Raw genomic sequence first — 26,341 nt, forward strand, 5'->3', positions numbered from 1 at the left:
ATAACTTTTGGGCAGCAATGAACGTGTCCTATCGTGACCTGCATCATAAGACTTTTCAGAAGCACTTGAAGAAATTCAGGGAAATGCAGACACAATGCATAGACAAGTTCTATGCAGAATCTGCTTCTCCTGTGAAAACCACCTACAAGGAAATGAATCCTTATTTCAGCATGGATGTCACAGTAAACTTTGATGGAACATGGCACAAGCGTGGCCACATGTCCCATATTGGAGTTGGTGCAATAATTGAATATTATATGGGCCTCATCTTGGACACCATTGTTTTATCGAACCAGTGCCTTGGCTGCCAAGTAGGACCAAAGCAGGCTACGCTAGCTGGCAGGAGCATCGTGTGTACCAGAAAAACACACACTAAGTCTGGGAGGATGGAGGTTGGGGCAGCTGTCATCCTTTTCTCACGTTCTGTGCCAAAGCACAACCTCCGTTACACAACGCCCATGTCTGACAGAGATAGTGCCACCTTCTCTGCCCTTGTGCAAGAAAATGTTTACAGACTGGTCCCCATTTCGAATGAAAAATGCCTGAACCACATCCAGAAGAGGATGGGGACAGCACTGCGCAATCTTGTGCAGAAAAGTGACAAGGCTGTAGGAGGGAAGGGCAGGCTGACAAAGGCCCTCATCGACGACAAGTTGACCGACTATTATGGCTGGGCCCTACGGAACAATTCGAACGATGTGGCTGCAATATACAGCGTGCAGTGATGGCATCGTACCACCGCGTGACATCGACGGATGAGGATCCTCACCACAACTTGTGCCCTGACGGTGCAGACTCGTGGTGTCGTCATAACGCCAGCAAGAGTGATGGTGTGCCACCTTCGAAGCATCGCTGCTACCTGTTAATGAGCGCCTCTCACAGGCTTCTCTTCTGCAACGCTGCCTGGGAGCAAAGACGCAGAATGCATCAGAATCATTTCATTCCATGCTGTGGTCCCTGATGCCCAAAGAGCAGCATGCGTCGCTGCATGCTGTGGGGACAGCACTGCATGAGGCAGTTTTAAGATATAATGCTGGCTAACACCTGGCCACCTGGCTATTCAACGGGCAGCCGAGAAAGATTTTCTGCGCTTGAAAAAGGCCAAGAAGCGATCGCAAGAGAACGTGGAAAGGCGGCAAAAAAAAGAGAGTGCCTAAGGACATCTCCAATTACGCTGCAGGGTCATTTTAGACCAATATATGTGCTCAAAACTTTCAAAGCTCATTTTCTCAAAATAACTCTTTTGGCTAGTGAGGCTGCTTGTTCCAGCCATAGTCGTACCGCTCATCAGATTTCCAGAGGGTTTTTTCTTATTGGGTATCTGAATAAATTTCTGAGGGCAAGACAAGCCCATTTCTTCATATATTGTGTCAGTGATTTGTGATATTTAATCAAAATTTGATTGACAAAATCTTAATCACCAACACTAAATTCGGTGGTCTGCTAAAATTTTTCAGCAAGGAAATTTTTAAAAAGGGCTCTGTCTTGCCCTGAGGTATCCACCTGGGAATCATCACAGTGAATTTCACAGTTGCAGCACCTTTTGAAAGTTCTCCAGGCCTGGAATGAGAAATCCATGTGCACCATTCTGACATGTTGCTGTAACTTGAGAACCAATGAGCATAACTGCATGAAATTTTGTAGTTCTACTAATGCTTTTGCTATGAGTATCCTGAAAATTTCATTAAGATATCTCAATAAACAAAAAAGTTGGTATCCGAGGGTAGCCTCCCCCCTAACTAAGTAGATAAGAAATGGCTCCAACATGTTGAAATCGGCTATTTAAAGCATCAATCACCGGTGATCAATTTGAATAGGTGTGGTAACGAAAAAGTCAGAGGGAGATGCTACACTAAAGAACTTTCTTATTATTATTATTTGTACTAGAGATTTGAAAACACTCATTCGTAGAGTTGTTTATGTAGATTTCAAATGTGTCATTATTTTTTGTGTAGCTGCTATATTTTTTTAGGGATGTCGTACACAACGGCAAAATGTAGTGATCCTTGCAGGCACCATTTGTGTATAAAATTTTCACAAAAAGCATTGTGTTGTAGTTTATTTAGCTTGTAGACCACAAGGTACTGATATCTATTCAAACAGCATGTACAGTTACTTGAAGCATGCAAAAAAAATTTAGGACACTTTAACAAATTTTTTTCAGAATCCCATGAAATATAACCTTGTACTTTCACAACTACTGCTAAGAGATATTGCAATTTCAAGTAGATATCGGCATTCTGATTCTACTAATTGTGCATGCTGTTTGGATGTATATCGGCACTTTGCCGTCTACAAAAAGCTAGATAAGCTGCAGCAAAATGCTCTTTGTGAAACTTTAATACACAAGAAAGTGCCTGCAAAGATCACTATATTTTTCTGTTGTGTAGGGCATAATTCAAGAAATATAGCGGCTAGACAAAAAATAATGACATATTTGAAACCTGCTTGAAGAACTCTCTAATGGGCTGAATTTTGAAACCTCTAGCACAAATAATAAAAAAGCTTTTTCAAGTAGTATCTTCACTTAAAACAATACCTGCAGGAACTGAATCGCACTTTAAATTGCAGTGTGCCGCTTTAGTGTCCTTTAGTAACCTCGCATGTCTTCTGCAGCTTTGTCCGCTGCTGTTCACTCGGAGGCATTTTCCTGGGCAATGTGGGGAGGCAACACATTCCCGTGGACGCTCACTCATTACAGTATTGCTGCAATATAATGACAGCCAATGAAGGAACCAGCTGTACTCTGCAGACTAGGACAGACTCATTTAAAGCCCCAGCAGCACACCCCTACACTACAGATGTTCTTGCTGAAAGCCCTCTGGGGCTTTCAGCAAGAACATCTGTAGTGTAGGGGTGTGCAAATATTAGGAAAGTTCGAATATTATAAAATATGTTTTGAATGTTCATATTCGACTTGAAAAACTGATACAGTCGAACCCACTTGTAACGATACTGGTTTTAACAATATATTGGTGATAACAATGAGAAGCTGTTGCACTGTCAACTTTTGTATGTTTTCCACGGGGAAATAACCCGCTTACTACAATGCCCCAATGCCGTATTATCGGTTATAACGATGAAGTCTGGCTGCTGGGTGTCCGGGCGGAAAGGTGGTGAAATGTGAAATTCTGGAGAAGAAAATGAGAAATTCGAGCCGCCGCATGATGACCCGCTGCTCCAACAGCCACCACATGCTCATTTTTCAGCCTTCTCCCGTCACCCTTCTGCCCTTCCGAACACGAATGGGCTGCGCCCATAGCTCTACGCCGCACCACCCTCCGAAACACGAATGGACCACACCAACTGCGCAGCTCGCATGTTGCTCATTGGCTCCTCATTCAGGGCAGTTCTGCAAACAGTTTTCGTCTTTGTTGGTTGCATCAAAATTGTTCCTGGCCACATGGTTTTTTGAGGTCATTTGACTGGCCGCCGAAAAGTAAGATGGCTGATTTGCCCCCTGATCATCGGCAATGCATGACGTTGCCAGTGAAAAGAAAGCACGCGGCTATAGATTTGGAAACTATGTGCTTGTCACCGATGAAGCAATGGTCACGAACGTGCTTGCATCGGATAGCGACGACGACAATGGCAGCGATGATGCGGTAGGGCAGGCTGCCTCAACGTTGTCCTCACAGGAGGCCCGGCAGTCCCTCCACGGCTTTGTTTTCACAAGGAACCTCGCACTGCACTATATGGAGCACCTGGACGCCTTGGAGAAGGATGTCGGCAAGCTTCACGTAAAGCATGCAAGGCTGACGGACCTAGGGTTTTCTTGGGCAAGCCAGTGAAAAGTATGTGGCGAGATGCTTGTGGCATTCTTGCCTCCGGGTTTCTTCTGGATTTCTCAAGCTGACAGGCTGCCGCAGCAACGTTCTCACATTTTTTAAAAGGTTCCTTTTGGGCTCACCAAGCAGTGCTTTGGCAGTGCTCACTCATCGCTTGCCGCCTGTAACCCCTCTTTGCAGTTGTTATAGCAGTGCTATTCTTTAACGCTGACAGCCGCAGCTTGTTACACACGATCGGAGCGCCCGGGAAGCAGTTAAACGAGTGAACACAATCAGCAGCCAGATGGAGGAAGGTGGTGAGGAGGGGCACTGGCTTCCCTGCCATTATAGTTTTATCACATCAGCTCTGCCATCCCCGTTTTGATTTTTTCATGCAACCCGGTTATAACAATTATTGGTTATAACAATTCGTGGCACTTGAATATTGTTATAAGTGGGTTCGACTGCATTCACAAATGTTCGAATATTCACCCGTAAAACACACTTAGCCACTAAACGTCTAAACTGTGCGGGAAAGCCAGCCTCTCAGCAGCAAGATAGCACAGGTTTGCGGACAGTGAGGGTGCAAATTTTTTTTGCAGCACCATCCACAATTGTGAGCTTTTTGCTTGACAGCAAGTGCAGTGAGTGATGAGGCGCACAGGGTCAAATGGCTCCGAGTTTATGGGCATTTTATGCCGTATAATACCAGGCTGGCAAGGTCAGCCAGTGGCCATTACTAAATTTTCCAAAATGAACCAAATATACAATGTTTTAATATAACGACTTACTAGTCTAGTTTTTTAACATTGATAATACAATTGCAATGTTCCAACATAAATTAAGGCAATTTGTTAATAAATGCATGTGCATATCATTATTCGATATTCGAAGCTAAGTATTCGTATTTGATTCATATTAGAAAATTTTGATTCTCGCACACCCCTCATTTAGAGGAAACATTAAAAGCATCAAATAAATCTTATGTATTCTCTGTGGTTACACGCGACAGTAAGCTGCCGCTTACAGACCTTAAAGCGTGGTGAATGTCATAACTTCCTTTCAAGCAGTTTTTAGAGGTTTTTAATGCAAGCAAGCATTCCTGAGTTAGGGGCCACAACAATACTTTTGTTGAACACAGACAAACCAGCATGAACCATTATGAATTGGCCGCCGTGACTTGGTGTCTATGGCGTTGCACTGCTAAGCATGAGGGTGTGGGTTTGATTCGCGGCTGTGGTGGCTGCACTTTGATGGGGCCAAAATGCGAAAGCGCTTTTGTGCTGTGCACTTGGTGCACGTTAAAGAACCCCAGGGGGTCATAATTCATCCGGATTCCCCCACTACGCCATGCCTTGTAATCATACCGTGGATTTGGCACGTAAAAACACAGAATTACCTTTTTAGACCATTATGAACTGTTATTTTATGCAGCCCTTAGGTGCGCGTTCCCGCGGCAAGTGTCAGCATTGATTGACGGCGTTGGCTTAACCAAGCGAACATGGAGCGCAGCAGCAGATGAAAGAAATGTGATAGCGCAGGAGGAGGGTGCAGCAGAACCATGAGGTGGAAAACGGAGGAGGAGTGGAGGAGAGACAACCTGCCATGTGCAGAGTTGCTGGCGGCCTAGGCATCCACAGCCGCTTGGGCGATCTCACCTGCACTTCCAAGGGGGATAGAGTGCTGTGAGGTGGGAAGGGCTGTGCTCGTCCGCGGTGTCAGCTGTTGAGATCAGTCCGCAGACAAGCATGTGTGATTGGGACCACTGCTTCTGCAAGGGGCGATGGTGAGCAGCTACTAGTAAGGCTCGATGTGATGCTCCCTTGGAGGGTATTGTCACCGCTGACACTGGTGGCATGACTTCCCCATGATGAAGGGCCACTTTCATCGTTGGGGAAACGAAGGCGTGAGAAGAAAAGCATAGTGCCCGCGCAAGACAGGCTGTGCGGTGATGATGGCTACGATATGGCACCAGAGTAGCGCATCTCGTCTCTATGGAAACAAAGCTCTGCATGAGGGGAGGTCAGTCTGCAGCAGCTGCTAGGAATTTCACCCATGTATCACCCATGCGCTGCCTCTCATGATCTCCCGATTAGCGAGGCAGAAGCGCCACACTTCGCTCCGTTTGGAACATGCTGCACGAGACAGATTGTCCACGCCAGCCACTATATCGCAAAATGAAAACGCCTATAGAGCTGCACTCAAATTTCGCATTAGGGAGTATCATAATCGTCTGGGATTTTTTTTTTTTTTCACTGCAGAACTAAACTGGGACTAATCAACAACTTTCGTTGAACCGAATGAAAAAGTGGAATGAAAGAATGAGTTTAATGCCCTATTTGCAATACAGTCGAACACGACTATATCGAACCCGTTTGCATCGAATTATCCTGTACATCGAACAATTTCTGAACACGGTATAGTTACTGTGAGTATATATAGCAAAAATTATGGTTAAATCGAACAAAAATAGCAGCGACTCCCAATATATCGAATCTCAAGTGGCGCAAAAGTACCCCCAGAAGTTGGCTTTCTCTCACGGCGGCAGGGAAACCTGCCAACACATCCCAAATGTGGTTTAGCCTGGCCCCCGCTCTCCCGCTCTCCCTACCGTGATCAGGCCGTGTCAGGCGAGTCAGTGACACCCCCCTGCAAAAAATGATTCTGGCCTGCCCACACCGCTTGCTCAGAATGCCAAACAGAGGCTCTTGTGCCCTCGTCGTGCAAGATGGTGGAAGTCCGAGTTGCCTCTCTGCTCTTCCCGTTCATTGTGTTAGCACCTTGTGGGCCTTCTCCCGCAGTGTTGCCATGATGGCTAGCGCGAAACGCACCTAGTTTGCTTTTCGCCGTGAAGCTCGAAACCAAAATCGAGTCTAATGAGGTAAGAAGTCGGATGTCCCCGCTGTATACAAGATTCCGAGATGCACTCTCAGCACGATCTTGAAGGATAAGGGAAAGATTAGGGCTAAAGCAGACAAACAACACAGTGCCTGTGGCGCCCGACACGTACGCACGGCCGTGGCGTTGAGGCGGCTGTGTACAAGTGGTTCATCCGAAATTGCTTCAGACGTGCCAGCTTCCGTATGCCCAGTGATGACTCTGAAAATTCTTATGTGTGCGACGAAGCCATCGCTGGTGTCACCGAAGTTTGCAGCGAGCTGTCACAATTTCTGGAAGCTGTTGATGGGCCAACGGTCAACGAGTTTGTGAGTGCGAATGGTGGTGTCACGACCATGGGAGAGCCCGAAAACGAAGACTACATTGCTGACATCATACTGAGCATGAGTGAAAGCGGGCACAATAAGGAAAGCAACGACGCCCCTTTGCCCACATCCTCCGAGGTGATTGGTGCACTCGCACTAGTCCGGCGCTTCTGCGCGAATGTGGAAGGTTGCTGGTTCAGCTGCTCTGACTCTTTAGACATTGTGGAGACGTGCATGTTGTCGCAGGCAGCGAAGTTGCCCAAGCGGAAGAAGATACAGGACTATTTCATGCGAAACTAAGCTAGTTTCATCAATAAAGTGTTTTTATAAATAGTATATGCTTTTACGACGTCCAGTTCTTTAGCAGCTACTAGTATATTGAATTATGCCCTATATCGAACTGATAGGGGCTTTTTTGCGAGTTCGATATAACCAGGTTCGACTGTATTAGGAGTCATTGCATGTTTGCATGAATTATTGCATGTTGCACTAATGTGCACTAAGAATGAAAAGCTGTACACCAAGGGTACTTGTTATGAGTATGAAAAACCCAACACAGATATTTTTCAAAATTAGTTGCAGGTCCAGAAACTTCAGTGTGTTAATAACGGGCAATTTGTGGGTTCAAGAAAGAGGCATGGAGTATTTGCATAATATTTCTAAAACATTGGGCTGTAGATGTTTCTTAGGCACCCCTCCCTTTCGCCTGACTTAAGATGAGTCTGTGCTTGAGGTGTGTGTCACACATTGTGCAACTAAAGGTGAAAGCTGATAAAGTGTTCACTAGGTGCCTATTTCCATTTTGCCAATGGTGCAGACGTGCGAGAGCTGCCTCACTGTTGCCCGATGCTTCTGCGCATGTACGAGTTGTGAAACAGAGATCTGGGAACTGTGCCTAGGTACTACAGAGAAGTGCACGCTTTGCTCCGTTTGTCAATAGCTGATAGCATTGCGCACTGTGTGAGAACTGGCACTCCTGTTGAAATGGCATCACAGCGTCCGTATTGGCCTCGAGCTCCACCACTGGAAAAGCTGGCGCCACCGTCGGCGTGACGTGCTAGGAGGGATCACGTGGACATAGCGGCCGCGTCGGCTGCTTCGGGAGCGCCGAAGCGAGCTGAAAACGAGTTTAAATTCCCTTGTACGTTGCGGTCCTCATTTAGTGGCGAAATTTTCCCGCTTCGAGTGTCTCCTTTACAACGCTTGAAAGCACTACAATAGGTAGTGGCTGCCTTTGAAGGCGCGCAACATGGTAGGCTACTGCTCGGTGCCGCAGGGCCAGACGCACGTAACGGCGGCCGGTGTCAGCCTTATTCACACGTAGCCGCAGGACAAGAAGTTGCGTGAAGCTTGGCTCGCGAAACATAAAACCGGCAAACAGTCATCGGCTACAACTCAGGTATGCAGCAAGCACAGACGCGAGGAAGATTTCTGCTACAGCGCCCGGTCTGCAATGTTCTGAAAACACGCACTGAGACGCTCGCCCGAGTCCGCTGCCCGACTAATGTCATAACGGTTTGGTCTATGAACTTGTCGATGCTATAGATACTGGCAAGTTCACTGGAGTGGAAAGGCAGCGGTAAGAAGCACATTTAAAAAAAGCATGGCATATGGTCATGTTTGTGTTATGAATTAATGCACTGGATTACAGAAAGGAGCAGCGGGAAATTGCACGCTGAGAACACCGATAAACATACAGTGCGACGCAACTCGAGAAATAATATTGAAAGGTCAAAGAATTTAGAAGAAAAAGAAATTGAATCGTCGCGACGGCACATCACAGTCCCCTCCCCGTAGGCGTCGAAGTCTCTACAATGAAATTATTTTTGAACAGCTCTGATAGCGCCCACGCAACAATGGTTGCTTGTATACTGTCAAATTCTCATATTCTGCGGCCTAAAGCTCATGGCACGGTGCGAAAACGCGCGCGCGGAGAAAGCGAAACAGTGCGCGGACAAGCATGCAGACGCGCAGTCGGTCGCTGCGAATCTGCGCGATCGCTGCATTGAGGTTTCGTTCTATTACGCTCCATTTAGTTATACAAACACTATAAGAACATATTTCACATAGTTTGCTCTCAGCGTTTACCTAACTTTCACGCAAGAAGCCGGTTAGGGAGACTCCGTCGTGGTGACTGTGCTCACTGGCGTTCACTGTACGTATTCGGTAAAGAGATAGCGTCTGTAAACGATTGTGTGCTTTCGGTTTGCCCAAGATTATAATTTAGACAGTAAAAAACTTATTTTGTTTCGAAAGTACTTATAGAAATGTCCGGGAGAGCTCGCGCATAGTGTTTTCAGTGAGCGCTGACAGCAAAACCTATGAGGAGCGCGCCGCGTGATCCCTCATACTACGCCAGAGAGGCGCTTCCGATAGATGGCGACTCCGTAACTCCTCGCCGCCAATAGAGTCCGTAATGGGGAAGAATACAAAACAACAAATGTGCAGTGAGAATGTGCCCTTATTCATTGGTCTGCAGCCACTAAAGCAGCATTTACCTAAGCCCCCACACTTTGTGCCGGGTTGCTACATTCCCTTTGGCAGGAACCCTACGCATCAAGCCTGCTAGTGAAGCATAGGTAAAGAACAACTGCAGCAGTCTGTCATTATTCATTGGCCTGCGGCCGCTAAAAGGCATCTATCTAAGCTCCCAACCCAGCGCTTTGCTCCCCTTGGCAGGAATCCTCTGTGTCAGGCCTGGTGGTGAAGCATAGGTAAAAAACATACTGCAGAAGTGGGAAGGAAAGATGATATACCATATTTGCACGATTCTCACATGCCCCTGATTGTAACGCGCAGGTAAGTTTACTTCAATAAAATGCGGAAAAATAATTTGACACCGATTTTACTGCACAGATAACACCACATACCTGGCAGAAAACATTTTATTTGACGCATGCAACTGTGGCAAGATCAAAACACAAATGGCCTACTTTACAGGTCTGTGTCTGAGTCTGATGAATACTACTTGTCACTCTGAACTGACCGGACAGTCGTCTTCACTGCCCTCGAGTTCATCGGAAATGCCGTACTTCTTGAAAAAATTCACGATCATCACCCACGGAAGTGCTTTCCAAGTGCCATAAACCCACTTCAGGAGGTCTCCCAGCACTGGAGAGACATTTGCCATGTCTCTACTTTGCGCAGTCATTGACATGACGCCTGAATGAGTCAAGAACGAGCACAGCATGCACGCCCAGGTCCGCTCCTGCCCTATTCTTCCATGCAGTGTTCATCCAGTTGATCATCAGTTCAACATCCATCCACCCTTTTGGGTGCACCCACACTGTTACACCTTCTGGAAGCACGAGGCCTGCTGGCAGCGTTATCCTCTTGAAAATGAGGTAGGGCTTCAGCTTCTGCCCATCAACCCAACAGCACAGCATTGCTGTCGCTCTCATCTTCTCGTTTCTGGAAGAAATAAAGCGCACTTGCTTTGTGCCTTGAACTTTTGCCGTGTGGTTAGTTGGCCAGCATGTTGAAAAATACCGGCACCTGGTCAGCATTTCCAATCGGGCCAAGTGGGTAGCCATGCGAATGCCGGAGCTTGATCACAAACCTCTGGAAGGCAAGCAGCTTCTCTTCATACGCCTCCTGCAGCTTTTGGCAAATGCTAGTCCTTTGACGGAATGAAAATCCCTTGCGCTTCATGTACTAGGTTGTCCAGCTCCTGCAAGCCTTAAAACTGGAGCCGGGAGCATTTATAGCATTTGCCATTTGAAGCACCTTGACCTTCATAATTTCAGAGGTGACGTCAGAGGTAATTTCAGAGATATTGGTTCATTCGTTGCTCCTTTATGAATTACACTAGGGAGTCTTCAAGTTCTCGAAAAAGTCCTCGCTTGGAGCCAGTGAATCCTTTCCTCAAAGCTTGCATCAAAATATTGCACTCCTTTGTTTGCGCCGATCATGCACAGATGTCTCCGGGATGCCCAATGTGTGTGATGCCGCTCAGTTCCCCTCCCTCTCGGCAATTAAAATAACCTTGCGCTTCAAGGACGCTTTGTAGTGGTAGCTCTTCGAAGCCATTACGACTGAAACAAGGTGCCAATAGCAGCAGCAGCAACATGTGCTACACTTGACTATGCCAAAACTCACTCACGGGATACTGATGTTGATTGGGCTGTCCTCATGATATGTTCTGGAAGAGTGGCGGTGCTGTTAGCCGCTTTGCAGCCGATTTCCATTTTGAGCTCAATTGTCACACGCACACAAATTTGAAGGCAACCTTTAGCAAAAAAAAAAGTGCTTGTTAGAATTGTGCAAATACGGTAATAATGCAGATCTTTAAAAAAATAATAATTTTGAGCACGTATTCGAGCTACTGACCTCCCTATTACTAACGTGGTGCTGTAACTGCTACTGACGCTTCGCCACGAAAGACAAATGGAGGGAGAGCTTACTCCGTAGTATTTATCCATGGTTGCATAGTGCAGCTCGGTTGATGACAAACGGATGAAGATCTGTCCATGTACGACGTACCTAGGCACAATCCCGACATTTTTGTCACAAATCAAGCATGCGCACGCGCATCAGGAAAAGCGGCTTATCTCGCGCGTGTCTGCACTGTTGACAAAACGGAAACATGCTCACTAGGTACTGCTGAAAAGTGCATGAAACATCAACTAAGGAGCAGAGTTTGCCTTCCGATTCAGACGTCGCACTGCAATTTCATTAGAAGAGTTGACATTGAGAGACTGTGTTCACACCGGTTGCTATATGGTTGTCCTCTGTTTCTATTTATTGCAAATGATGCCTGATGATGATAAGAACGGAGGTTGATGCAAGATGATGAGTACCCCCTGCTGGCAAGAGTGATGCTGGGCCCTGATGAAGCTGTTGCCAAACTGTTCATCATGAACAGAGAGAACACCAACGAAATACCTTATGAGGCAAGTGGGCGTCTCTGCCATTGGAGTTTAATTCTTTTCCTTTAGCATTTATTCACCCTGAATTTTTTTCAAATTTTATGCGTGTGGTGGGGGGGGAGGGGGACATTGCCTTGTTTGCTTTAGCATACGCTGCTTGTTTCAGCATCGAATGCCATTTCAATTATTGAGTGTGGTTTAGAGACGTATTTAATTATGTCACCTATTGAATGCTCAAAAGGACTGCATGAGACAGTGACAATGCCTTGTCACACATATTTTTAAGATGATGTGGGTCAAAAGAAAACATCTTTCTCAAAATATATTTTAGATTTTTGTTTTCATGTTTCTACAGGGTGTCTACGAACCAGGAATTCTCAGGGATTTTTAGTAGTCTGGAAATACTCAGGGAAAACTCTGGGAATTCGTGCTTCTATCAGGGAAAATTAGCTGTAATTTTATTGAAAGGGAACGAAAGTCGCGGTAATGCTGGCGCGAGTAACAGAGTAGAATCGCAACGAATTGTCTTTGACAGCATGTCGTTGGCTGGAGGAGTTGCCGCTGTACAGTCAACGGGCGACTTTCCGGATGCCCGATAATTTTGACGGCTTTGCGGCACCATCATGTACCCCATAGAACATTTCTGAAAACGTATCTAAAATTTTGGACGCAAGAACCCTTTGCTGTCCGATCTTACGGACTTTTTGCCATGGCTGCAGGTCCGAAACGGCACTAATCAAAGCCACCACTGCTGCCGTTTTGATTACCTCGCCGCCTCGAAGCGGCACTCTCGCTGGCAGCCATAGGCACCACTGCGGCAACGCTAGACCTAGCTGCTTCGACGTTCGCTATTAAGCTTCTTGCCGTTGGGTGCTGTGTTTTTCATTGAAAGAATTCGCCACTGTCAGCAATGGCATCGACTTCGCCTTTGTGGTCCGCACGATTGGCTTCGAAGCTCGGAAGGCATGATGCGTTGCATAATGCCAGTTTCCGAAAGTTAGCTGCGCCTCAATACAGCAATGTTACACTGTGAAGCATACGCAAACGTATTGCAGTGAATCATAACAAGCGTGGGGTGGGTCAATGGTCACAGGACACAGTATGTATTCCTTATTTATACATGCGCGCACCCGCCATCTCCTGTCACAGTACGTGCACCAGTATGCCTAATAAGTGTACTGGTAGGCCTTCAGAGCTTTTTAGGATGTGCCTGTGGTGATTTGAGCCCTTAAGGGCAATGAAAGAAAAGACATGCATTCATTTTTTGGAACTGCCAGTTTTTTTGTACGTTTTTGCGGCCCCGAAGGAGTTCGAAAAATCGGACGTTGACTGTACAACTGTCCAACAGGATGATTCAAATTGCTATGGGGCGAACACGTGGCGAAAGGAGGACAAGAACACAAAGGACCTATACGTTGAGGAATGAACTGGAAAGGAAGCGTGCCGTCGCTTCTTTGAAGGAGCTTGAGCTCAAAAAAACAAAGTGTTGGCTGATGCCAAGGTGTAGGTGTCCCTCGTCCAAACCAAAATAAACTCTTAAAAGCAGTGAAACGCAACACTGAGGCGTTGTGCGCGGGCTGAGAGTATGTCAGCTGAGGCTTACTTACCAGCTGTTGCGAGAGAACCTTACTTGTGACAAAGTTCAAGCCTCATACCAATGAGCTTGCTATCAGTTCATAGAAATAGCTCATATTTGAAAATATTTGCTTCTGTATGCATCTCCTTTTTATTCGTATTTGAGGATGTTTGACTCGATTTGCAATGGGTTTTACCCTTTCTTTTTTAATATATTTTATTCACTGTGCATATTACTAAACGCTACTCCTTACTATTCAAACTGGATTAAGTCTTTTTTTTTTTTTTTTTTTTTTTACGTGCTTCCTAGAGATTGACACCACTGGCAGACATGGTGTCAGCCCATCTTGACATAAAACAAAGTTCTGGATCACTCAGGGAGTTTTGAGAAGGCACTCGGGGGAAACCTGGAAACCTCGAGGAATTGGGAAATGTCAACTTGGTAGACACCTTGTTCTAAAGCTAGCTTTGCATCCTGCATATCGCATATATAATCAAAATTCAACCTAGGGACACAGCAAAGAACTCGTTTAATGCAGTCACAGTGTCTCAAGACACTGTAAACGTAGTTGTACTAAGCCTGCCATTTGACACGCTGGTTCTTGGCATTACTGCGACTCAGTCAGAAAGGTACAGAAAATCGTCTGGTATGTTGGGTATAGTCGTCATTAATTTCATGTTCCAACACGAAATAGCAAGACAAAACACATTTTTTGCAGTGTCTTGGCATCACTACCTAGCATTCAAGTACATTTTTCTTGTCTTGCAATATTGGCTGGTTTTTGTAGTCATGTTGTAGTGTTTTGCTTGCTTAAAATTGCTGTACACATGATTAAATTTTGCATTCATACCTTCAGTATGCATAGTTTACAATATCTCTGGTGTACATAAAAACAATTCCTGCGAAAGGACTCTGAAATAAAGACATTCAAAATTGTCAACTTTTTAAAAGATGCATCTTTTATCAATAGATTCTAGCTCCTTGATTGTACCCTTAAGGAACAAAATAAATTAAGGAACAAAGTAAGATATGGCATGAGCGATGTGGAACGTCCGCGCCGCTTGCCGACCCCAAGCCCAAGAAGAAGAGCCTACTCCCTGTTGTGCCCAATTAACCCCACCAGTAGGCGGCATTTGCAGCGCAGCACTCACGCCCTCACTCGTAATATGTTGTTGCAACCACACCGACCGCTGCCGGCACTTAGCTATGGGGAGAAGCCAGGTTACAGGAGATGCATGAGCCATGTGGGGAAAACAACATCAGGGGACGCGTGAGAGTCGAGCATTCCCCATGTCGCTTTAAACAAAAAGCACAGTAACTACATAGAACAAATTACAGCTCCTGGAGGAATGTACACATTGATCATTTCCTCATGTATTATAACCCTGGCCTTATTGAGAAGAATACAGTCAAAAGTCTGTTACAATGGACCCTCGTAATCCAGCAACAAAAGTTTGTTGAATATACAAGGTATGCACTATGTAAAAAATGCTTACTTCATTAAGCAGCATGAAGGGATGCAAGGTCGTGCAGTGTGGACTACAACATAGTTGAAGTTGGCTCACAGTCTTTGCATTCTTATGTGTCAATTTGCTTTATGTTCGCATGTAAGATCTGCACCTTTAATAAAGTAAGCATTTGTTTATCTACTGTTTGCACATATTGTTGACATTCTTCCAATAACATTATGTATAGTAATCCCCGAGGTATTGGTGCCACACTCCTGGGCAAACTCTTACTCGGGAATCCAGGCCATACCTCCTTTAGTTCTACTGCCTGCTACGTAGCTGCTGCGTGTCAAAATTGGTCCGTATGTCAAAATTTTTTTAATAGATAATTTCTGCCTTTTGAACATAAAACTAAATAAAATTGAAAGAAAGAAAATGTTTATGCACTATGATTGGAACCCCCCCACCCATGACACATTAGCTTGATCCCAAACAGCATGTGCAAGCAACCTGGCCACAACCAAGCTTGCATCACACGTCTGTGGAGTGGCGTTATAGAGATACAATGCTGGGTAAATATTTTCATCTACACATGGTGGTGTCATATCCTCAGGCCAACCACTACAAGCATGCGTGTCTTGGATGAATTCTGAAGGTGTGTTGTTGCTGTCGGTGCCGTGCCACCAAAGCATAGGCTGATCATCATGCACGCGAAACACCTAAGGCTAGAAGAAGACACTTGCAGAAACTACTGGAGGCAGCTAACGTATGATGTTCCCTGCACTCCTGCAGGACAGTACACATTTAGCTCCAAGATCATTGAGTGGTGCACTCTCGCATGTGACATCAGAGGGGCGACTCCACTGGCACTCGCTTCCTGCATGAAGGCAACGTGACACTGTCGGTTGATCTGCTCTGCTCAAGTTTTTGAAATTTAAGTCTGCGGGTCTTTAAAACAGTATGCAGTGGAACCCCGGTTATACGTCCCCCGGTTTTGCAACGACCCGGGTTTTATGACAAATTAGCGCAGTCCCGGCGAAGTCCCCATAGAAGCAGTGCATTAAAAACCCTGATTATCCAACCCAATTTTACGCCTGACCTGCGTTATACGACGACCCTCACGGAGCGCGGGACGGAACGGCAGACGAAAGAAAAGTGCCGCGAGTCTTTCTCTTCTCTTCTCGGTGGCGTTACCGCTCATCGCATTGGGGAAACATTTCTCTCCCCCCGACCAGCAGCCGCCTGCGACGTCCGCTGTGCTGAAATAGTGGCTTTTCTTCTCCACAATCACTTTCTCCCTCTCTTCTCGTCGCGTTGGGGAAGCGTTTCTCTCCTTCCAGTTTTCCAGCAGCAGATCACCGACAAGGTAGCGCGGAGAGGCTTAGGTTTATCACACGTGTTCTTCGTCGTAATCTTAGCGACCAGCATTCAGCGGAGCTTTTTAGTTGTGTGGAGCAACGTGACGCACAATGTCCCGAAAGCGGACAGTACTGTCGCTCAGCGATAAGTTGAATATTCTCGAGGAAGCGGAAAAGCGTCATGGAGCCACAAAAGCCAGCATTGCCCTTGACCTTAAGATACCCGAATCTTCGCTTAAGACGATCCTGGCAAACAAAGCGGTGATATTGCAGAATGCCAACATGTTCGGGCTCAAGCGGAAAGCGGCAGAAGAAGGACAGCAAGAGAAGTTAGAAAAAGTTTTCGTCAAGTGGCTGCATCAAGCACAAAGCTCTGCGATCAATGTTAACGGCGCCATTCTAAAAGAAAAGGCGGACCTTGTGGCATTGTGTCTGGGCATTGACGACTTTCAGGCATTGAACGGATGGCTGGATTGCTTTAAAAAACGAAACAGGATTGTGTACAGCCGCTTCTGCGGAGAAAGCACTTCCGTGGACGTTTCGACAGTGAATGAGTGGATGGAGTCACTGCCGGAGATGATTTCTGCATACAAGCCCCGCGATGTTTTCAACGCCGATGAGAGCGGTATTTGTTACCACATGCAGCCCGAGCAAACCCTTGCGTTTAAGGGTGACAGCTGTCATAGTGGCAAGCGTAGTAAAGAGCGTGTGATGGCACTATTCTGTGCTAACGAGAATGGTTCTGAGAGGTTGCCCGTGCTCGTTGTTGGAAAGTTTGCATAGCCACGGTACTTTAAGAACTTGAAGACATTGCTGTGCAGCTACAACTTCAGCAAAAAGGCGTGGATGACGTCTTCGCTCTTCAGCAATTTTTTGCAGCAGCTGGATAATCAAATGGGTGCTAAGGCGAGGAAAATATTGCTTTTCATGGACAACACACAATGCCACCCACCCGATACGTCCAGCCTGAGGAACATAAAAGTTGTTTTTTTTTCCGCCCAACTGCACAAGCCGGCTGCAGCCGCTGGATCATTAAGTGCGTCAAGCAAGGGTACTCGAAGCGGTTAGTGCAGCGTCGGCTGGCGGCTATAGAGTGCAGCGAGTCGGAAAAAAAGATCACTGTGCTCAACGCCATGCATTTTATTGCCAGTTCGTGGAATGCAGTGTCGCAAAGCACAATCACTAACTCGTTCAAGCACTGTGGCTTTAAGCGAGAGACTGCCTCCTCTGCTGGGGACGCAACAACCTCGATGCCGCTCAAGGCCAATGTAGGCTTCGCCAACGACGATTTCGAGGGTTTAAACCTCGACCTTCGCCAAGTATGTGGAGGCTGACGACAACGTTGCCATCTGCGGTAAGGTGTCGCGCATCGAGGAGGCTTTGCCTATTGCCGACACCGCTGCGACATCAGATGAGGACGACGACGCCACAGATGCCGTGCCTGTGCCTACCACGTTTGCCGTGGTGCTACGTCAGATAAACGGCATCCGGAACTTCATCTGTTCACGCGACGCCGCAGAGGACCTCCTTTTGGACATTGCCCAACTCGAGCGAAAGCTCCTGGTTCATGGATCAAACAAGGTCCAAAAGAAACTTGCCGACTTTTTTTAAAGTTCGCGCCGGCTGGCGGGAATCGCGGCAGTGGGCAGTGGAGTGCCGTAAAGGTTCGTTTGAATAAAGCATGATTGGTACCTGTACTGCAGCATTAATTCTTACCGCATTTACTTTTTTGGTAATTCGGGTTTCCAAGCCCTGCAGAGTACATTAGTTTTAATTGATGTTTCTCGTAAATCCATCGTGCGAGATAAGTAATATGTTTATAGGCATACTTTATGTTCGGATTTTACTACGCTTTTTTGCGGTCCCGAGAAAGTCGTATAATCGGGGTTCCGCTGTATACGGAATGTCCAGGACGCTATTTCCTGCAAAATATCAGGCGGAGTCGCTGTCATCACCACACTTAGTGTGGATAGCTCCTGACGCTGTACATGCACGTGCATACACATACGTGTGCGGAGTTGGTTTCTCGTCATTGCTGTTATGTTGTCATGGCCCACTCATAATGATTTGTCGGCCCTTGATGATGAACTGCAGCATTTGGCCTTCAGCTACTGTGCCCGTGCTGTAATACTGTGTTTGCCTGTGCATCGTGTGCTGCATTTGGTCACCCACTCCGTCGGCCACAGACTTATAAATTGTTGCTGCCCATCACATTAAGCATAGCATAAAAGACGTTTGCTGCCATTCTCACAAAATATGGTCTAGAACGTCTGATAGAAAATCGCATAATATTAGTGGACAAAACCGTAATGTAGTATTACATAGCTGCAGTACTGACATTCGTGAGATAATTTTAATTAAACTTTATTACTTCCACCGTGACAGCTTGCTCCTCCATGTTAGTCAGCCTAGCATAACCCTTTCTTTCTGAGCTCCAGCTGCCGTGGGCAACAAGCACATCTTGCAGGTGAGGTTTTTCCAGTGATGAGAATTAGTGCTATAAAAACAGGTGCACTAAACACACATGAAAAAATGGGAGAGGTAGAGAATTGGGGAAGACCTACAAATGCGCAATAAGATGTGCACAGGCATTCCTGTGTTTTCTTTCTTTCTTCTTTATATATAACACTATTCTTATTCTTACCCTGATAAAGTGATAGCTTCTGAGTGGTCACTGATAGTTTGAAAATGCGTTGAACAGAAATCATCTGATGCTAGCCTAAACAAATAGTGTGCACAATGCTTGACGATTCCGAAACACAATAGAGCATGGTGCAACTAATGTTCGAGATATTTAGAGTTTTCTGGTCAGGAAAAATTTTATATACACAACACCAACGAGAGTAGAATTAACGAAATTAAAGGTTTGTGTTAAACTGCAGTGCCACTTAGTTGGTGCAAAATTTTCCGATTGGGCCCTTTAATTTTGCTTCATTCCCAAAGCTGTGTAGACTCATTTAATCGCTCGGCGGAATATTTTAAGACTGAGTCATGAGATTGTGTCCCTGCCAGCGAGGGTGTTAGTGATAGAAAAATGTTTTCATAAAAAGGTTATATTCTGGATTTTCATGCGTCAAAACCACCTTTTGATTATTAGGCACACCATAGGGGAGGACTCCGCACTAATTTTGACGATCTGTGTTTCTTTAACGTGCGTCTACATTTAATCATGTGCAAGCGTTTTTGCATTTCGCCCCCATCGAAATGTGGCTGCAGCGGCCAGGGTCGAATCGGCGACCTCAAGCTTAGCAGCGCAGCGCCATAGCCACTAGGCTACCACATTGGGTGGTGATATGGAAGATACACTAAGTATACAATGTTGTCTTCCTAGTGGTGTCATTTATAAAACTACTAACACGAAAAAATACAGACAGTAATTGGAGAACGCAAGGCTACGCGAGCACGCAGTTGGAGCACGAGGAAACACATGAAAATGCAACCCGCCGTGGTTGCTCAGTGGCTATGGTGTTGGGCTGCTGAGCAAGAGGTCGCGGGATCGAATCCCGGCCACAGCGGCCGCATTTCGATGGGGGCGAAATGCGAAAACACCCGTGTACTTAGATTTAGGTGCACGTTAAAGAACCCCAGGTGGTCGAAATTTCCGGAGTCCTCCACTACGGCGTGCCTCATAATCAGAAAGTGGTTTTGGCATGTAAAACCCCATAATTTAATTTTAATTAACATGAAAATGCAGCCATTTTAGTTGGAGTGTAGCAGACGACAAAGGCAAGCCCCCTGACTGAAGTCAACCCAGCGTCATCCGCAGTGCTGCAATCAGTCACGCATAAGGCGATTAGCCAAAGCTAGAGATAAAGGAGTGGTGTGTTCAACGCAAGGCTTGCCATCATTCTATTGTTTTGCTAGTTGATTCACACCTCGGCCATCATGGCTCTATTTTCAAGCCCTAGGCTCTAGAAGTGCCTGGTGTAAAGTAAGACGATGAGCAAAACATAAACAAGGTGAAAAAAGGAGCCAACGTTTCGACAAGTGGATTTTTGGTCTTCTTCAAGCCTTGAAGAAGGCAAGTCCATTTGTCGAAACGTTGGCTCCTGCTTTCACCTTGTTCATTTTTTGCTCATCGTCTTGAATTTCCATCTCCCGCCTTCCCCCTGTTATCCCTGGTGTAAAGTAAGTCTCGGCCATTTGGCTTTAAAACAATGAGTGTTTTTGGTTGAAGTCAGACAGTACTATATACAATTATGCCAGAAGGCAATTGACATGATTACATTGGGAAAGTAAACTTAGAAAGGCAACCTGAAGAGCTTGAAGCATTTGTCCAACTCAGCAGCCACTTAGCTGCAAGAAATTTGCAGCTCCTTTTCCTCTCCTTTTTCTTAGCTGCAATTTCTTGCAGCTAAGAAAAAGAGATTTCGCTATTTTTCAGTGTATGTGTACAAATAATGTTTTTCTCCCTTCTTGAATTTTGGCCGTCGGCATCCTTGAAATCCTTGAATTTTGAGTCAAGTTCTGTATGAACCCTGATACTGCTTTGTTTAAGAGTCTAAGACCAGCGTATGACAAAATCATAACCAATATGAAAAGGTTAAAGTACTGTGAAAACTAATTCATTAAGTTGACTGGTTACTGATCAGATGAGACATTTGCCTGGTTCTGTAGTCATACTCGCCACCTTCCCCATTACTTTGTGGTCATCTTCATAATTTTTATGATTCCTGAACCACTAAGCAAGAAATTAAGCATTCATAAAGAAATGTGTTTTTGGACATACTAGTTGGATCCTGTCCAAAAGTTTCCATCTTGACTTGCAGCTACCAATTTTCAGGAGCTAGTGCACCATCACCATGATGTAATCTTTACTTAAGGTTTTGCATTGAGTTTGATGCAGTTTTCTTTCTAGGTTGCACAATATCTCAACTTCAGTGAAGTGGAACTGACAACATTTATCAAAAAGTTTCATGAAGAGGAGGACAGGGAAGTGGAAAAGATAAAGAACAAGTCAGTTACCTTTGCTTGCTTGCTTGCTTGCTTGCTTGCTTATTGTCACTGATGACAATCATAATGAGGTCCCTTAGGTTGGAACTTTATTAAGCTGGGACTATTTCGAGGTTCTGTCATGTCTGTCTTAAACAGAGTCTGCTGTGCAGACTACCCTGCTCACATTCACAGTTCATTGTTGTGCAATAGTGAATGACTCTGGCTTGCATGGATGAAAGAAGCCTCCATTTAGTAAAGTGGGTCTCTCTTCTATTTCTCTCTTTTCTGTGTCTGTGCAGTCGATCCCGGATATATAAATTCTGGATATATAGAATTATTGGCTATATTGAACGTTTGTAACATCCCCTGAAAATCTCATGCAAAAGTATAGCACTGTATACGTGTATGTCGAACTCGCATTCAACATACCGTGTCAGTGCAAGTGCACTTCTAGAGGGTACGCGCAATCACCTCCCATACTGTTGGAAATATTTCATGCCAATGAATTCGAAACAGCACCGTTTCGGCAGACACTGTAAAACAAGACATTGAATCTGATGGGCAGTGCATGCCACGGTGGAAAAATGAGCACGGTGCATGCCTCAGTTTTGCAGGCTGTGCATATGGATGGATCATGCCAACTGTGGGCATTTGTTAACCGCAAGAGTAATACTCAGGGTGCACACAGGTCCTTGAAAACCTTGGAAACCCTTGAATTTAAATATTTCGTCTTCAAGGCCCTTGAAAATCCTGGACTTTTTGCTGCTCCTTGAAAATCCTTGAATTCCTAGCGTAGTACATGCAAATGACTATTAATGAAAGAATGCAGATAAAATATTTGTATTTTTAGTATCGTGTTTCAATATATGCGTTTCAGGCGTAAAAATTCAGTTTGTGCTAATATAGCCAATGTTGCGCTACGGTTAGCCACATTAAGGCCACTCGGCTCTGAAGCCAACTTGAGCCGATTCAATCCAATCCGATCTTGGCACTTTGTTATGGTGGTTGATGGCATTGCATTGTGCTGTCGCTTCTGCACCCAACTTGTTGCGGCTGAAACATCTGAATACAAAGAAAATGCCTGGGAAAAGCAAATTTCGAGGTGCGTGGCTTCACAACAACGCTTACAAAGACTGGATTGCACCAGATACGATGAGTGAGCACCGTGCAAGATGCAGGCCTTGCAGAAAGACCTTCGATATCACCAACATGGGCGAGTCGGCGTTAAAGAGCCATATGAAGAGTGCTAAGCATGCTGGCGTCATGAAGATTGCAGCCAACAGCTCGGTGCGAAGGTACTTAGTTCCAAGTACAGGGCAACAGTCAGCCTTCCCACCTCCTTCGCAATCGGGAAAGCTAGACGATGCTTGCAAGGCACACGAGCTGGTGACAAACGCGGAGATTCTGTGGACTTTGAAGGTTGTCACATCGCATTTATCCTATCAGTCGTCTTTGGAAGCAGGCCAGCTTTCGAGCGTATGTTCCCGGACAGTGGCGTGGCCAAAGCATTTTCTTGCAGAGAGAAAAAATTTGCCTATGTGACGTGCCATGGTCTGAGGCCCTTCCTTTTATCTGCTCTGCAACAGGAGGTAAAAGATTGCGATTACTACGGGGTACTCTTCGACAAGTCCACGAACGACTATCTCCAGCGGAAACAATTGGATGTTCACATCCAGTTTTGGAATTCGTCTCACAAGGTGGCAACAAGGTAATATACCTTGGTGTTTATGGGGCACTTAACATCCGAGGACATCCATGGAAAGCTGCTGACTGTGCTCGAGCCTTTCCCTCTTGAGAAAATTCTTCAGAATTTAATGGATGGTCCCAATGTTAACCTGAACTTACTCAAGAATTTCCAAGAGCACCTGCATCAAGCATACCAAGTTCAGTGTCTGGACATTGGGACTTGTGGCCTCCACACCATGCACAACGCCTACACGGCAGGTGTTAAAGCAAGTAAGTGGGGACTTGACTATCTGCTCTCCAGTCTGAGCGCGCTTTCCCATGGTTCTCCTGCAAGGAGAGAGGACTTCTCAGCAGTTACTGGTCAGGAGACTTCCCCTGAACTTTGTTGCCCACCGGTGGTTGGAGAATGTGCCTGTGATAGAGAGAGCCTTGCTGTTGTGGTGTGACATTAAGAAGTTTATTGCAGCTGCAAGGAAGAAGGAAGTAAGCCCCCCAAAGTGTGGATCATTTCACAACTTGTGTGAGTTTGCCAGTGATGACTTACTGCTAGCAAAGCTTCAATTTGCACTGGGTGTGGCCATGACCCTCAAGCCATTCCTCACTGAGTACCAAACCGATCAGCCCATGGTGTTTTTTCTTGCAGTGGACTTGGAAACTGTAGTCAGGAAGCTTCTGACGAAGTTTCTGAAGTGCTCGGTCTTGTCTACAGCAAAAGGAGCCACTGGTCTGCTGATGGTGGACATTGAAAGCACCGAGAACCACACTCCACTTGAAAAGGTGGATGTAGGCCATGCCGCTAAACAGACTGTCAGGAAAACTAAAGCAAGCCAGAAGGGTGTGTTCCAGTTCCGCATGGAATGCAAACACTTCTTGATCAGTGTGACAAAGAAGGTGCTTGAGAGAAGACCACTGAGATTCCCAATCATTAGGAGTTTGTCCTCTCTAGACCCACGACAAATGTGTACTAAACCAGATGAGTGCCTGGCCGGCTTCAGAAGAGTGTTGGATGCCCGCATTACAGCAGGCAGAATGTCTGAGCACCAAAGAAACACTGTACTTGGGGAGTACACCGAGTTCCTGCAGGAAGAGATGCATAACCTATGAATGTTTGAGAAGAACGTAAACAGGTTGGACGAGTTCTTGACTGAGCTGATGAAGTTTAATTCATCATATGGGGAACTGTGGAAGGTTGTCAAGCTTTTGCTCGTGCTCAGCCACGGACAGGCCACTGTGGAGCGAGGGTTTAGCGTGAACCGCCAGGTTGCTGTAGAAAACCTGAAGGACCTGTCGTACATTTCACAACGTAGGGCATGCGACGCTGTGGACAAGGCAGGGGGCGTCCTGAATGTCCCTATTACAAAAGAGCTGAGGACTGCTGTATCAGCCGCCCGGCAGCAGTATGCTGCATATCTGGAAGCAGAAAAAAAAGAAGCAATGTGATGATGTAAGGGAATCAAATAGGCGCTGCATCGACGAAGAGATCGACGCAATGAAAAAAAAAAAGAAGAAGAAACTCGAGGCAACAGTGGCTGACCTCCAGGCTTCAGCGGATGCGTATGCCGAAAAGGCAGAAGCAGCTAATGATCTGAAGTATGTGGTCAGATCAAATAGTCTGAGGAAGGCTGCACGAAGCAAGACTGAGGAACTGTGTAGCCTCAACCAGAAGATTCAGGAAAAGTGGCAGGAGCTCCCCTGAAGTTGCCATTAGCCCTTTTGCAGAATGGATTGCTGTTCGACATTGGTGCAATGCGCTGCAGGGTGTTTTTCAAGACGGAACATATATTATGTTGGTTTAGTGCAATACAATCTGTTCCTTGAAATGTTTTTCTTCGACTTTGTTCAGTAATATTATGTTGGTTTAGTGCAATACAAGCTGTTCCTTGAAATGTTTTTTTTTTTTTTTTCGACTTTATTCGGTAATGTTACGTTGGTTTAGTGCAATAACAAGCTGTCCCTTGAAATGCTGCTTTTTTTTCGACTTTGTTCAGTAAAATTTGTACCTGGTATTGAAAACTGCTGCATGTAGCATTGTGTTGAGTCCTTGAAAATACTCCCACTGGGCCTTGAAATTCCTTGAATATCCTTGAATTTTCCCCTTTTGAATCTGTACGAACCCTGAATACTGCTTCAAGAATGCAAAAGGCCTCCCAGTCCGATACACGTTCCACAAGAAAGCTTGGATGACACTCAATCTTTTCACTGAGTGGTTCTGGGCATGGGATGCCAAATTAGAGATGTCTGTGCCTCTGGGTCTGTCTTGTTGACCAGGGCTCTCCACGAACAGCATTTTATGATTCTGCGAGCGGTCAAACGAATCTGGCCCCACCCCCTACTTTAACAGGTTTTTTTTACATGACAGTTATGATTAAGAGAACCACTGCATGCCACATCGAACTTCGCAGAAAGACCATCACAGCATAGGTGACCAGGACTCGTCACTGTGTGATTTGCAGGCCCACAGTCAGCACTGATCACGCTTCATTTGTGCTCACAGGGTTGCAAGTGAGTGGGAAGGGTCTTGGATTTTTTTGCGAGCTGAAAGCCACTTTCGAATCTAACAGCATCTGCAGTCACCGAAGCAGTGGCTTGAGAGGGAAGAGACAAAAAAGGAGGGACTGCATGAGGCACTGCAGCGCCAAGTGGCGCACAAGAAGAAACAGGCATATACAGGCAGGTGAGAAGTCATGCTGACTGGTTTTGGAGAGCACAGAATTGATTCCAAAACAGAAACATGATGTAGCAGCACAACTATAGCCCCTGAAGCCGACGAAGGAGAAGAAGGCTCACGTGCAGGTAGCGCGAGAACAGAAAACGCTTACATGCTCAACCTGAGCGGCCGCGTTGTTGGCTACTTTGGAGATACTGCTGCACCATGGCTGGCTGGCCTAAATAAATCGTGGCTGCGGTGGCTACCCCTTCGCGCTGCCCATCACAGATTGGCGACTCGGACGACCAAGCCTAGCCATGCCAGCATCAGTGAACCGGCCCTACTAAGGCAAGTGATGTGGCCTCACGCAGTCAGGCAGACACCCTACGGTTGTAGGGTGTCCGGGAATTCTACATCGACATGCCGGACATCTGGTTCATCCAGTTGGACAGCCATTTCCTTCTCAACAAGATTTCGGGCTCTGGCTGCGTTCCAGGCTCTGGTTGTCATCCCCGAGCCCTGACATCCTCACGGACTTGCAGGCAGCCGTCCTTGCTCACTACGTAACCTCGAGCGCTCACTCACAACTGCTCTCGCCATTTGAACTGTTGCGTCATTCCACGTCTTCTCGGCCCACATCGCTTGCGACCACCCATGTTGATCGTCAGTATGTGCCGGGCTTTGCATCAAACCTCTACTCGGTCTGTGAGCCTCCTTCCCGGCTCAAAGGCACCTGCGCGACAGCGCTAAGGAAGTCACTGGGCCAAATGCAAGCATGTTGAGCTACTCTACGGCCCACTGCTCTCCTTCCTTGGACGTTCCTGCAAGCTGTCCACTTTCCGTTCGGGGGCAC

General features: G+C 46.1%; 1 protein-coding gene and 1 pseudogene across 5 annotated transcripts in view; both read left to right on the forward strand.

The window, feature by feature from the left end:
* Positions 1 to 26,341, forward strand: part of Rassf (Ras association family member) — a 58,262-nt gene that overhangs the window by 23,769 nt on the left and 8,152 nt on the right. For 3 of the 5 annotated variants that reach the window (XM_075694242.1, XM_075694240.1, XM_075694241.1), the window contains 2 exons: positions 11,741 to 11,862; positions 21,079 to 21,176. In XM_075694242.1, coding sequence (XP_075550357.1) covers positions 11,741 to 11,862; positions 21,079 to 21,176 — 220 coding nt within the window. The remainder of the gene's footprint in view (positions 1 to 11,740; positions 11,863 to 21,078; positions 21,177 to 26,341) is intronic. The other 2 variants (XR_012828672.1, XM_075694243.1) reach the window with 2 other exon arrangements.
* LOC142574182 (uncharacterized) lies at positions 22,634 to 26,148 on the forward strand (annotated as a pseudogene).

The sequence above is a fragment of the Dermacentor variabilis genome, chromosome 1, assembly GCF_050947875.1.
Source record: "Dermacentor variabilis isolate Ectoservices chromosome 1, ASM5094787v1, whole genome shotgun sequence".
In the NCBI taxonomy this organism is placed as follows: Eukaryota; Metazoa; Arthropoda; class Arachnida; order Ixodida; family Ixodidae; genus Dermacentor; species Dermacentor variabilis.